The 13,352-nt window shown below is 34.3% G+C and overlaps 1 protein-coding gene across 1 annotated transcript; it reads left to right on the top strand.

Annotated features, from left to right (window-relative positions):
- The first annotated feature begins 898 nt into the window (after nucleotides 1-898).
- On the top strand, nucleotides 899-11,837 carry gltpa (glycolipid transfer protein a). Its single transcript, NM_001099988.1, has 5 exons — nucleotides 899-1,076; nucleotides 6,622-6,680; nucleotides 6,764-6,897; nucleotides 9,937-10,087; nucleotides 10,897-11,837. Exons 1-5 carry the CDS (start codon nucleotides 974-976, stop codon nucleotides 11,077-11,079), a joined length of 630 nt encoding a protein of 209 aa, NP_001093458.1. The 5' UTR covers nucleotides 899-973; the 3' UTR covers nucleotides 11,080-11,837.
- Nucleotides 11,838-13,352: the final 1,515 nt, after the last annotated feature.

The following is a 13,352-nucleotide window of genomic DNA, read 5'->3' as shown; positions in this document are numbered from 1 at the left end:
ATTTTTATTTTTATTTAACTTTTAAAAGGGTTAGTTCACCCAAAAATGATTTTTACTTGAACATTTACTCTCTATTTACTCACCCTCGTATAGCTTCAAATTGTTATATATATAGTTTCTTTTTTCTATTGAAAACAAATAAAGATATTTTGAAGAAAGCTGAAAGCCTGTAACCACTGACTTCCACAGTAGGATAAACAAACACCATGAAAGCCAGTGGTTACAGGTTTCCAACTTTCTTCAAAATACTCTCTTTCGTGTTTAACACAAGAAAGAAAGTCAAATAAACAATAAAAGGGAGACTAGGCCAAAATGATGACAGAATATTTAATTTTTGAGTGAACTATAATGCTACAACAATTTAACAACACAAATGTACACTATAAATAAACTGCTGGTATGCAAAGTAGACCTTATATGCATAAACAAGCATGAATTAATTCAATTACAACAATAGGCAAACACAAATTTAGAAAAAAAAACAACTGGTAATGACAATTGTACTTGACGTTAAAACTAAAAAATAAGTTAATTATAATAAAATAAAGAAATAAATAATAAAAGTTTATACAATATAAATTTTCAAAGGGCAGTGAAGGGGCTATAGGGTACAAACTTCGCTGAAAAAAGTCGCTACTTTAGTAGCTTTATCATTTAACAAAGTACTAAGTAATAAATCCATTAATATAATATTATAAAGCTAAACAGTTTTGGCCCCGCCCCTGGGATGTGATAGGCTCGTCCACGCCCACCTGTAGGACTTTTCCGCGATGAGTCTTCATATATTTGCATAAAAGGGCGGAGCAGTGGGCCGTCCAGCTGTGCCTTGCAGCGCCTGTAGCAGAAGTGCAATAGTGAGCGCTCTGTCTGTCAGTCTGGCGGTAGTTCCGGGTTCTGTCTTCATTTCTGCTTTGGTGTCCTCGTCTTATGTTGTAGGCAGAAAAAAAGTCACTTTCACCCACTTTAGGCAATCATGGCTCTTCTAATGGAGCACCAGTTCCGGCAACTTCCAGCCGACAAACAAGTGGAAACCCGGCCGTTTCTCGAGGCGGTGTCTCACCTTCCTCCTTTCTTCGGTAGGTTGAAGGTTCTTCCGTCATCTCTCGTAGTTTTAGCTCAGATTTGAGGGTGAAGTCTAAGGGCTTCAGGGCATTATTTCGAGCTTTTAAAGTTTTAACTTTTCAGCTTTCAACTTCTTCAAGACGTCAAAAAGTTATTTTAATGTATCTCTTTCAATATGATAAGCAAACATAGCTATTGTGCATCTCTAAGGGTTGTTTTCACTATTCCTCTTTGCTTTACAAAATCACGTCAGAAGGTCGGTTTCAAAATGAATTACGCAAGTGAAAACGTAACATTAAAGTGTATGTATTATTGGCAGTATTTAAGATAGTAAACCAAGTTTAAAGTGATTCTGTTACATAATTATAAACGTGTTGTTACATGCTTCGGTAGTCGGATATTCTTGCTTTTTCTGACATCCAGCTCCTTGATCAGGGGTGAGATTTTCCACTCCTGATCAAGATCTTCAGTGTTCCTCTAAAGTTGTTGGTGAAGTCTTCACAAAGCTGTCAAGCAGAAGCTATTGTTTGTTATTGAGGACTAATCTTTTTTTGGTTCAAATTTCTTTTCACAAAGGCCACAAAGCTATTGCATGCATAATTTAATTCCACTGCCCTCGATTTTGGAAGTTGAGAAAATTGATTGGCTTGGTGTTGAATTGCCCTGGTCTATTCATTGGTGGAACGGAACATCAGAACATCTTTGTTCAAAGCCTCATTTGGTATTAATATGAAAAATGCATTTGAAATCAATTTGCCACTTGAAACGCCAAGCCTGAGGTTTTCACATTAGGTCTCAATATCCCTTTCTGTTTTTTTCTTCAGTCCCTGAAAACAGTATTTTTTATTCTGAAAACTACTGATGCCATTTCGTCCTCATTTAAGATAAAAGTATTTTTTTAACAAGATCAGAAAAATGGAAGAGAGATTTTTTTAGTTTATTCTGAAAACTACTGATGACAAAAAAGTTCTTCATAAAATATAAAAAGTTTCATGATTTGAAAAATATTTAATTTCATTTTTAGACATTACAAACAACTTCAGATGAGTTAATAAATATATATTTTTTGGTAAAATAGCCCTAATTTTCGATGAAAACAAATGAAAGCATTTGCTATTCTATTAAATGAAAAGAAAAAGAAAAGAAAATCTAAAGAAAATTCCAATTTATTTCTCTAAACTTCGTATGCAATGTTATCACAGATTTATAGAATAAACCAAATATTAACACTCACAAACATATCTATTCAATAAATGTAGAAATTTAAACTTTTATTAATAAATAATTCATTAAATTACAAAAAAAAATGTAAATAGGAACATTGCATTCCTTAACATGGAAACATAATTTGATTTTAATACGACTCAGAGCATACTCTGATTAAGAGTCTACCATGTAAACAGCTATTTTTGATTTATTTAGTCTGATTAAGGTCATAATCCAACTAAACAGAAATCGGATTAAGACATGTGGAGTATGCCGATTTTAGTCGCATTATTGAAGTTCAGTAAAGACATGTAAACACCACAATCAAACTATTACCGTCGTGTAGGATTTTCGCCACATTTTACGATAGGATAGTCTATACACACACAACCATTTTATCCCATATGGCATGCGGTATCAAATTCCATTAAAACCACACTCTTCCAGCAGTTCATACTCACATTCAATATCTCGTTTGTGATAAGGGCGTGCATGAAATATTCCTGAATGAAAGTGAAAGAGCCAAACTGCAGTTAAACTCAACAAATTAAAAATGAAACACCCGAAATTACATGACATTAATCCAATTATGTTATCACATGTAAAACGGGATCATGTAAAGAACATTCAAAAAGCAGCTCATGTAAACATCTTAATCATATTATTGTCTCATTCAGATTTTGCCAAATAATTCGATTACTGATGTAAACCTAGTCACTGACAACTTTAGAAGAGGTAATAAATCAATATTTGTTGGAATAATGCTGATTTTTAATGACAACAAATAAAGTATTTACTATTCTAATAAATGGTTTTTTTCTGAAAGAAAAAATCTCAAAATGCCAAATAATTCTCTAAAATTTATACGCAATGTTATCAGAGATTTTTTAGAAGAAACCAAATATAAAGACTCACAAATATATCTTATAAATGCATTAAATCTAGAATCTTCAGGTGGTTTGTGATTTACATATTTATTAAATTACAAAATACTAAATAGGAACATTTTCTCTAGTTATTTCAGACACTTTGAAACTTCAGGCGGTAAAGTCAAGGTTACATCAATCTGATATGAATTAAATCATGCAGGCAAACCTCAGTAGATGAACTTTGTATTGCCGGCTAAGATTAGCAACACAGTTTATGACAGTGTGACCAGGGACACTGGTTGTTGTGGATGTCACTAACTCCCACAGAAAGACAATTAAGCTTCCCAGCCCTTTTAGAGTTCACGCTTTATCACAAAAAGCCCTGTGTGAAGTATACAAACCCCAGAAAGAACAGGAGGGAGGGCTGTGGGTGAAGCTGTTTTTTTTTTTTTTTTCTTTCTAGAATTAAAAGGCATTCATTCAGAGTGTAAAAGCTGGGATGTAAACAGTGTTTGGGCTGTTTTGGTGTCCTCTGTAACCAGAGATGCTCCTTTTGCAAACAGTAGGCTACAAAATGCGGATGACTCAGGTCTTTCCAATGCACTACACTGGTTTGAACTCTACACTGATGGGCATATCACTACTATGTTAGGAAATACAAATTTGATGATGCTCTCATTTGAGGAAAACATGCTGTCTATCACTGTCTGAAACGTTTGCGTGCAAGGATGTCTACTTTTGGACATTTTTCATGTTTTATTTTTTATTTGGTTCGGCAAAATAGCAATGTAGTTCAATTTTAATTGAACAAATCTAAAAATAATTTTCAGGATATCCAGTATCAGCTTGTAAACAATGTCATGTTGCATTACATTTACCTCAGGCAAGTCATTCAGAGTCCAGACAGAGCTCATTAATTCGCAAGAGGAACCATGTCTAGGGAAAAACATTCAACTAAATATTTGCAGTGCATCAGACTAAGACTAGATATAAAATATATTCTCCTAAACCTGTTAGTGATGCGTTCGTTATTTAATGTACATTTATAAATAAATCTGTCATGTGAATAAATGATGTAAGCCACTCTGTAAATTATTATGTCAATGACGAATTAGATAGAAATATATTTTATCATTAGATTTGAAAGCTAATGTAAAAAATGCATACAGTGCAATTTACTTGTTTGTATTATTAATACGAGCCTTGATTACTATTTATAAAAATGAATAAAAAGTATCCTTTAATGTTATAGTTATATGCAAGTAAATAGTGCACCCTATTTAATTTAGAGCATTCACTTTATTTTCAATGATTTGAAGACAGAGCAACAATTTGTTTAGGATTTTTGTTTAGTTATATTTAAAGTTGTGTATACTAGTGTTGTAGCCAAACAGAAATTTCCAACTTTGAAAAAGTTCCATATTCGATACCATTTTCAATTCTGTTGGGAACAATTACAACAACATTAAAGGTAAATAAAGTACAAATGGTAAAAAAGAACTAAACTATAAAATGCTTATACCAAGTACGTCAGCAGTCGAAAAGGCAGTAAATTACAATGAAAATATAGTGAAAAAAATAGTGCAATCTCATCTTATTTTCTGATTAAAACAAAAGTGTTAAAGTCTTAATGTTATATTAATCATTTATCTCCCTGCTGGTGAGAAAAGAGTGAGAGAGCAAAGCCAGTATCAATACTAGCCAAAAGCATGATTGTATCATTTTAAACATTTCAGTATTGATATGTATTGATATATCATATATATATAAATATATTACAATGTTTACCCATCTTAAATTTGACCATACCACCAAACCTGTCTCAAACTTTAAAGGGATAGTTCACCCAAAAATGAAACTCTGTAATCATTTACTCGTCCTAAAACCTGTTTGTAAGTGTATTGTTCATTTTCGGTGGGTGAGTAAAATAATGCTTGAGAGCAAAAAAATATCTGTTTGTAGATGCCAGCTGCATTGCCTTTAACCAATTAGCCTATTGAATACAGAACAATCAGAGAGCATTTCACTGAGGTCACACAGGAGGGCTGAAAACATTTTAAATGTGACTCAATTTCTAGACAACCATAGTGTGTGAATGTAGTGTGATGTTCTTGCCAGGGAAAAATATTGAATCAAAATATGATTTAAGGTGCAGCATGTTAGCTCAGTGGTTAGCACTGTTGCCTCACAGCGAGAAAGTTGCTGGTTCAAGTAAGCATGGGCCGGTATAAGATTGTGTTGATTCAGCTTATTTTAAATAATTAATTTAAACGAGCAAAAAAAACAACAACTTTTTTGAGTGTAACAAGTGGTGTGCAAAATATATTTATTAGTATTATTTTTAGTTATACTTACAACAATTTTTCCGGCGTCCCTCTAATCCCCTTCTGATTCAAAGATCAAGCCAAGTGTCAGGTTTAAGTCTTTTTTTGGATAGCAAGCCGTGTTTGTCGACTGTTATCTTAAATAAGCTGAATCAACACAAATCTACTTCAATTTGTAAAAGCAGTTAACTTAATTGATTTGTGTTGGGACAACAAGAAGGAATTGCGCATTTTTAGTTTATCAAGACTGAAAAAGCTTCCGAAACAAAATTTTGCCCACAAAAACAGTTACAAACAAGATTGGAGCAGAATATTTGTGCGTCTCAGAGCAACGCTAAAATATTTTGTCATGAATGAATCTATTTTTAAATTCTTCAAGTAAGTATGATTTAATAGGCATTTCATAAACATAATCCAATCCATTAGTTTCAAAATGAATTAATGAATCACTCAATAATACAGGAACTTCCTGGCACCTTTTGGTGGTAATAGTGCAATTTATTTATTCATGACAGGCTTAAAGACGCAGGCATGCTTCAGGTGTAATCTTAAGAGGGCATGTAATATTTGGACAATTAGTTTTACTGTATTCATGCCAACATCTCATCCTAAATCCTATTTTAGATAAACCAAAAATAACTAAACTCTAAACTGGTCAGAGCATATACAGTATTTATTGATTGTATGAATTGAAATATCCGTGATTCAGCGTGACTCCATTTCCGCAGGTGTTTATTTCATTATCAGACTGGCAATACATTTGGTCTCAATGTGATAATGGGTGGTACTGAAACTTTAATGAACCGCATGGGTGCTTTCAGAAATCTGTCATGCTCTCTAAGCATGGTTAATTATTCAGAACTCTTTTTTTAATGCGGTAATGTCAGAGTTCACTTTGAGTTCTTGGGATCAGAAGTGGCAATGCATTTACCGTGTATCTGCCACATTCCCCGGTATGTAAAAGAGGATTACCTCACAGCTCTGTGAAAGAATGTGGCCCTCTCACATGCATATAATCTACTTTTCATATGAAAATAGACTGTGTTTCAGCCTTCTCAGAGGACATGGTTATTACATACAAATTGCATACAGTAAGTGTTAATGAGGTTTGAATGCATGCAACATTGCACATATCACTTGTTTTCCTTATCTTTTCTTAGATTGCCTCGGCTCTGCTGTATTTTCCCCTATCAAGGCCGATATTGCAGGAAACATAACTGTAAGTAATAAACACTTGATAAGCATCAAACAATCTAACTTTTACAACCTGATCTCCACCCACTTTTGTGCTTTGTTTTACAGAAAATCAAGGCAGTGTATGACAGCAACCCCACCAGGTTTAAAACCCTGCAGCAAATTTTGGAAGCAGAGAAAGAGATGCATGGAGCGGAGTGGCCAAAAGTAGGAGCAACACTTGCCCTCATGTGGTTAAAAAGGCAAGACTGGCCTTGTATGGTTTTGTTTGCTGATTTTGGAGAAGTAAATCTGGGAAACGGTTATTGATTTCAATAATGGGATTCAAAACTTCCTATATTTTGATCTTAAAAAGAAGACATTAATTCACAAGCTTTTATGCAGCATTGTTGGGAAACCAGTTTAATTCTTTTAAACTTCTGCATTTGTCCTCTACAAAATGTGAATGCTCAGATCAAGAATTTTGTGCAGTTATTGTGTTTAGAGAAATCGCACGTATAGTATTCTGGCTACACAGAGAAACATGTTAGTCCATGACCAGGTCATGCTGCAAGAAGTGAATCTAAAAGTGAATCTCTTATACACTGTTTCGGCCAATTAAGACATTTTAAACTTTTTTTTTAACATTTGGCATTAGTTGTGATGGTGCAGGGTGATTTTGTGCTCTCTTACTTTGACTTTGTGGGGCATAATTGTTCATTTTGGTCATTTTTTTTGCCTTACACCCCATTAAAATGATTACATGGATTGAAGTGAAAAGAAATCTTCTGACAAAATTTTCTTCAGTCCTTTAATCAACACTATATTTAAATAGCTGAGACCAATATAATTTAAAAAAGAGATGTTTTGAAGCAGGCGATGCAGTGGTACAGTTGGTTGTGCTGTCGCCTCACAGCAAGAAGGTCGCTGGTTTGAGCCTCGGCTGGGTCAGTTGGCGTTTCTTTGTGAAGTTTGCGTGTTCTCTCTGCGTTCGCGTGAGTTTCCTCCAGGTGCTCCAGTGTCCCCCACAGTCCAAAGACATGCGGTACTGGTGAAACGGGTAGGCTAAATTGTCCGTAGTGTATGAGTGTAAATAAGTGTGTGTTTCCCAGAGGTTGGTTGCGGCTGGAAGGGCATCCGCTGCGTAAAAAACTTGCTGGATAAGTTGGCAGTTCATTCCGCTGTGGCGACCCCGGATTAATAAAGGGACTAAGCCTAAAAGAAACTGAGTGAATGAATGAATGAATGTTTTGAAGCACTTTAATATTGCCATTTTGTGTATATAAAAGCATTTGTTAAACAAGCAGTCTATGTTAAATTAGCAAATATCTAAAATAAAAAAAATGGTTTTATAATAATTTTCTTGTGGATGTCACTTTTAATGGACAGGACAGTAAAGAGTTGACAGAAAAGTGTGGGGAGCAGAGAGAGGAGAAGGATCGGCATAGAATAGTTGTTACAAAGGACAAATCAAAAAAATGATGTAATTAATAGTAGTAATTCATTACAGATTCATGAGTAATTAATAACATAATTTCTTTTTTAGGTAAATATTTAGTTCACCTAAAAGTGAAAAATCTGTTTTTTTAAATTACTCATTCTCATGTCGTTCCAAAACCCTGAGACCTTTGTTCATCTTCAGAACACAAATGAAGATATTTTAGAAGAAATCTGAGAGTTCCCTCATCGTCTGTAGACTGCAACGATCATGAGACATTCAAAGCCTAGAAAAGTAACCAAAAATATAGTCAAAACATTTTATGTGACTACAGTGGTTCTATTGTTACCACATGAAGCTTTAAAAAACACTTTTGTAAATATGACATTGCCTATATCTTCTCTTCTATTACGGTCAATACGAGGCATTTGCCATTAGAGTGTGCAGCGGCGCATACAAGCATAGAATTGGCCATAGTAAACATGCAACATAACTTGATGTTTTTACAGTTTTTTTTGGCATACAAAAGTGTTCTTGGAGCTTTGTATGATTACAGCTGAACCACTGAAGTCTCATGGAATGTTTCAACAATGTTTTTGATTAATTTTCTTAAACCATGTAATGACTGTTACTCTAAATGGAAATCTCTTGGATTTCATCTAAAATTCCTTAATTTGCATTCTGAAGATAAACAAATGTGTCAGAGCACTGAAACTACACAAAGGTGATTATTTATTAGCAGATTTGTCATTTTTGGATGACCTATGATTCTTTAATTTTTTCTCCTGGTTCTCACATGTTTAATGTCATCAGATTAAGTCTGATGAGGAACTTTTTGAGGAACTAAAATAGACTGCTCAATAGCCCAGCTAAAAGCAGACCAGCTAAAGTCCTGCGCAGAGCGCGTCAGTTGTGCGCCTTGCTTCCACATTGCTTAATACACACAGGATGTACAACAACACAAAAATATTTTTATGAATGAAAAAGAATTAAAGTTCCAATGATTATTATTGCAGAACAATAATGTTACAAAATGTTTTTCAGTATATTCAAGATAACCTGCTTTTGTATAATGTAATTATTATTAGTATTATTTATTATATGCATATTTATATTTGTTTTATTAAAAACAAGCTTAGATTTGTCCACCTGTCAGGTTTTGAACCATATGGGGCATAGGACATGTCTTAGGATATAACTGTTGTTTTTTTACCACACTTCGTTATTACTGTTCATTTATTCATTTGCTGGAAATTAGAACTGAATTTAGAAATAGTTTTGAAACAAATCTTTGCACTTAACAAACAAAATTATTTATGTAGGCTAATGGATGTCCTCAGTGAAAAGGGTACAACACCTTTTCCTTATCCACGAAAGAGAGAAAGTGAAAGTCAAGGCCAAATGGAGGAGGCTCATCATCCTCTTGCTGCAGATGCTGTTTAACTGTTTTTTAAACTGTTTTGAAGTGTTTAGTGTTTCCACTTACAAAGTCCGCCATGTGAATAGCAAATGCACCATGGCGCGACTTAACTGACTCTAAAAGGGAATGGGAGTTGAGACTCTGATTGGTTTATTCTTAAAACACACCTAAAACTCATTAGGAGAACAAGCTCAATCCTGTTAGACCATGTGCTGCGGCGCAGAATGTATTTTCCCGTCCTTACATTAGCAAAAGTATCTTCGGACACGTCCCTTAATACTTTTGCACCATGTGCTTCAGACTTTGCACCTAGACCGTTAAAATAGAGCCCTTAGAATGCTTATTATTAATATTCCTTATATATAAAATTGGAGCATCTCTTGATCTTTAGGTAAACTAACCTAACCCTTTAGAAAAGCTGTTTACATTGTGTTTTTCTTTTAGGGGGCTGCGCTTTATCCAGGTTCTTCTCCAAAGTCTAGTAGATGGTGATAAAGATGATAACAACCCAAACCTCATCAAGGTCAACGTCACTAAAGCTTATGAGATGGCTTTAAAGAAGTATCATGGCTGGATTGTCCAGAAGCTATTTCAGGTAGGTTTCTAAAAAAAATTAAATGAATTAGGATGTTGAAATTAAATGATATGAATGAATACATTAAAACAAACATCTAAAAGTTTGAAGTCAGTAAGACTTTATGCTTTTGAAAAGAAGTTTCTTATGCTCACAATTTAAAAGCAGCAAAAATGGTAATATTGTAAAATACTATTATAATTCGGGCGGGGCAATGAGTAGCTATGTCGCCTCATTTGCAAGAAAGTCGCCGGTTCGAGCCTTGGTTGGGTCAGTTGGCGTTTCTGTGTGGAGTTTGCATGTACTCCCTGTGTTTGCGTGGGTTTCTTCCGGGTGCTCCAGTTTCACCCACAAGTTCAAAGACTTGCGCTATAGGTGAATTGGGTACTCTGTCCATAGTGTATGTGTGGGAATGAGAGTGTATGGGTGTTTCCCAGTTATGGGTTGCAGCAGGAAGGGCATTCACTGCATAATACATATGCTGGATAAGTTGGCGGTTAATTCCACTGTGGCGACCCTAAATTAATAAAAGGGCTAATCCAAAAAGAAAATGAATGAATGAATTAATGAATAAATGAATATTGCCTCAGAATATTGCTGTTCTGTGATTAAATTGTGAGTATATGTGATTTATTATTTGAAAATACACTGAAAAAATCTATACTAGTATTATATATTATAAAACGATATTAAATAGTTATTTTAATTTTAATATCATCTCCATTTTTTAAAAGAGTGTACTGTAGACAACAAGTCTGTCATGATATAATGTAATATTGTTAATGGCTGAAAAATCCTATTGAGCTTTTCGCTGTATTCATTCCCTTCAGGCTGCGCTATATGCCGCTCCATACAGATCTGATTTTCTCAGAGCTCTTTCTAAAGGCCGAGAGGTCAAGGACGAAGAATGTTTGGACAAAGTGCGGCAGTTCCTAGTAAATTTCACAGCTACTAATGACGCCATCTATGAAATGTACACCAAGATGAATGCAGATCTAGACTATAAAGTGTGAACTCTCATTGACAAAACAAGCAAACTTCAGACCTCATCTGCTGTCCTCCCGGTGGATCTCTGTTGCCTCCCTTCAGACGTCTGCTCACTGGACCGCTCTCTTCTCCTACTGGATCTTGCTTCTATCTTTTGTTTTCTCCTGGGGGACAATTAGGGTCCAAGCTGCTGAAGACGGTTTCAGAAGGGAAGGCTGTCTGTTATTGTTTGTTCTCCTCACCATTTCAGTGCTTATGCGTTTGTTTTTTTAAAAAGTAGTATTCTTTTTCTTTTCCTTTAGTTTTTTGAGTGTTTTATAACTTTAACTACTGATCATTTCTGCTCGATTCTTAAAACATGTGCACTTTAAGTGTGTGTATGGAACAGTGTTGGGAACATGAGCTAAATCAACACAATTCTTGAGTTTTTTAGGGGGACAACTTCATTGTTTTATGTTCAATCCACTTAAATGTGTAAAAACAATTAAGTTAACGTAATCGTTTGGGACAACATGAAGGAATTGTGTGGAACCCTGCATTTTATTACAATGTATTTTAATGAAAGAAAATGCAAACACACACTCAATAAAATGAAGTTTGCTGTTTGTTTAAGGCAGCACGGTGGCTCAGTGGTTAGCACTGTTGCCTCACAGCAAGAAAGTCACTGATTCGAGTCCATTTGGCATTTTTATGTGGAGTTTGCATATTCTCCCTGTGTTGGCATGGGTTTCATCTGGGTGCTCCGGTGTTCTGACAATTTTCCCACCTTGTCAGATTGTGCTATTTATTTGCTATCAGTGTACATTTTAAGGTGGAGTAGTTTGATATGAAGCTATAATATTGCCTTAACCTACCTAACCCCTAACCTCAACCTCAGAACCATTCAAATAACGTGTTGGTAGCATAATCTGATGGGTAAGATAAAATGTCACAACATTGGTTTCCCCCCCAGTCCAAAGACATGCGCCATAAGTAAATTGGAACTACTGTAAATTGCCCTTAGTGTATGAGAGTGTGTGTGAATGTGAGAGTGAGTATAGGTGTTTCCCAGTACTGGGTTGCAGTTGGAAGGAAATCCTATGTGTAAAACATATACTGGAATAGTTGGTGGTTCATTTCGCTGTGGCGACCCCTGATAAATAATGGACTAAGCTGAAGGAAAATAAATGAATGAATGCTTGTTCAAACTACTTATTTAAAATAAGCTGAAACAGCACACTTCTTGAGTTCATTTTAGGAGAACTTAATTGCTTTATGTTCAATCTACTTAAATTTGCAATAAAATAAGTTAAATTAACTTAATGTCTTTAAATTGATTGTGTGGAACCCAGCACTTTCACATTACTTTTGCCTAAAAGTAACTACACAAGATACACATTTAGTTCCTTTTTTAAAGTGACTCAATATTATGTTACTTGTATTACTTTTAAAATGAACTTTACCCACTGGTTTACAGAGGTATGAAAGGGATGTGTATGGGTGCTTTAAGCAAACAAGTAGAGTTTGAAAATGAGGCGTTTAATTATACTTACTTACCAAAATAAGAATCTACAGATTCTCCCACCATAACCAAATATCTGACTTTGTTCTGTTGTTTGAATGTTTTAATTTTGAATTCTGTTTTATGAGGAAAAAATACTTGAATTTGAGAAAATATTGTGAAAACAGTGACACTGAAGCCATGTTACACTGTAAAAATATCCACATTTTCCGTGCTTTGTAATTCACAAGTGTTTATTTTTAGTTTATTTAAGTGTTCATTTATTTACTATTGTGAGTTGCATTATGGGACCTTGATCTCTGCTCTGTCGACTGTTGACTGTCGACATTTTGGTTTGAAATAATAAGAACTAATATATAGAGAAATGAGTCTGTAAAATAACAAAAAATGTACTGGCAGTTTATTAAAAGGTTTCTGTACCACAATATATAACACCAACCCAGACAATATATCACTTTAAAATGTTAATAAAAGTCACTTTTTCAAATTTTTCAACGTTAAACGTTGCTAGAGAAAAGATCAAGATCCCATAATGCTATTCAAAAGTATAAATAAACAGGGAAAAATACAACATTATTGACAAAATATGGAAAACTGCTCATTTACAGATGAAACGTAATCTACAAGAATGTCTTAGAAAACAAATCTACTAAACATTCTATTACAGTATGATGACAGAGATGACTAAAAATCTTCTAATTTGGTGTTTTTTGGTTTTTAATTTGTCAAATGATCAAAAGTGCAGTAATGAAATGGATTTTAGAACATAATTAGGTGAGGTTTTTGTAAATGAATAGT

Source organism: Danio rerio, chromosome 5, assembly GCF_049306965.1.
Source record: "Danio rerio strain Tuebingen ecotype United States chromosome 5, GRCz12tu, whole genome shotgun sequence".
NCBI lineage: Eukaryota > Metazoa > Chordata > Actinopteri > Cypriniformes > Danionidae > Danio > Danio rerio.
This window is presented reverse-complemented; position numbering and strand designations above follow the sequence as displayed.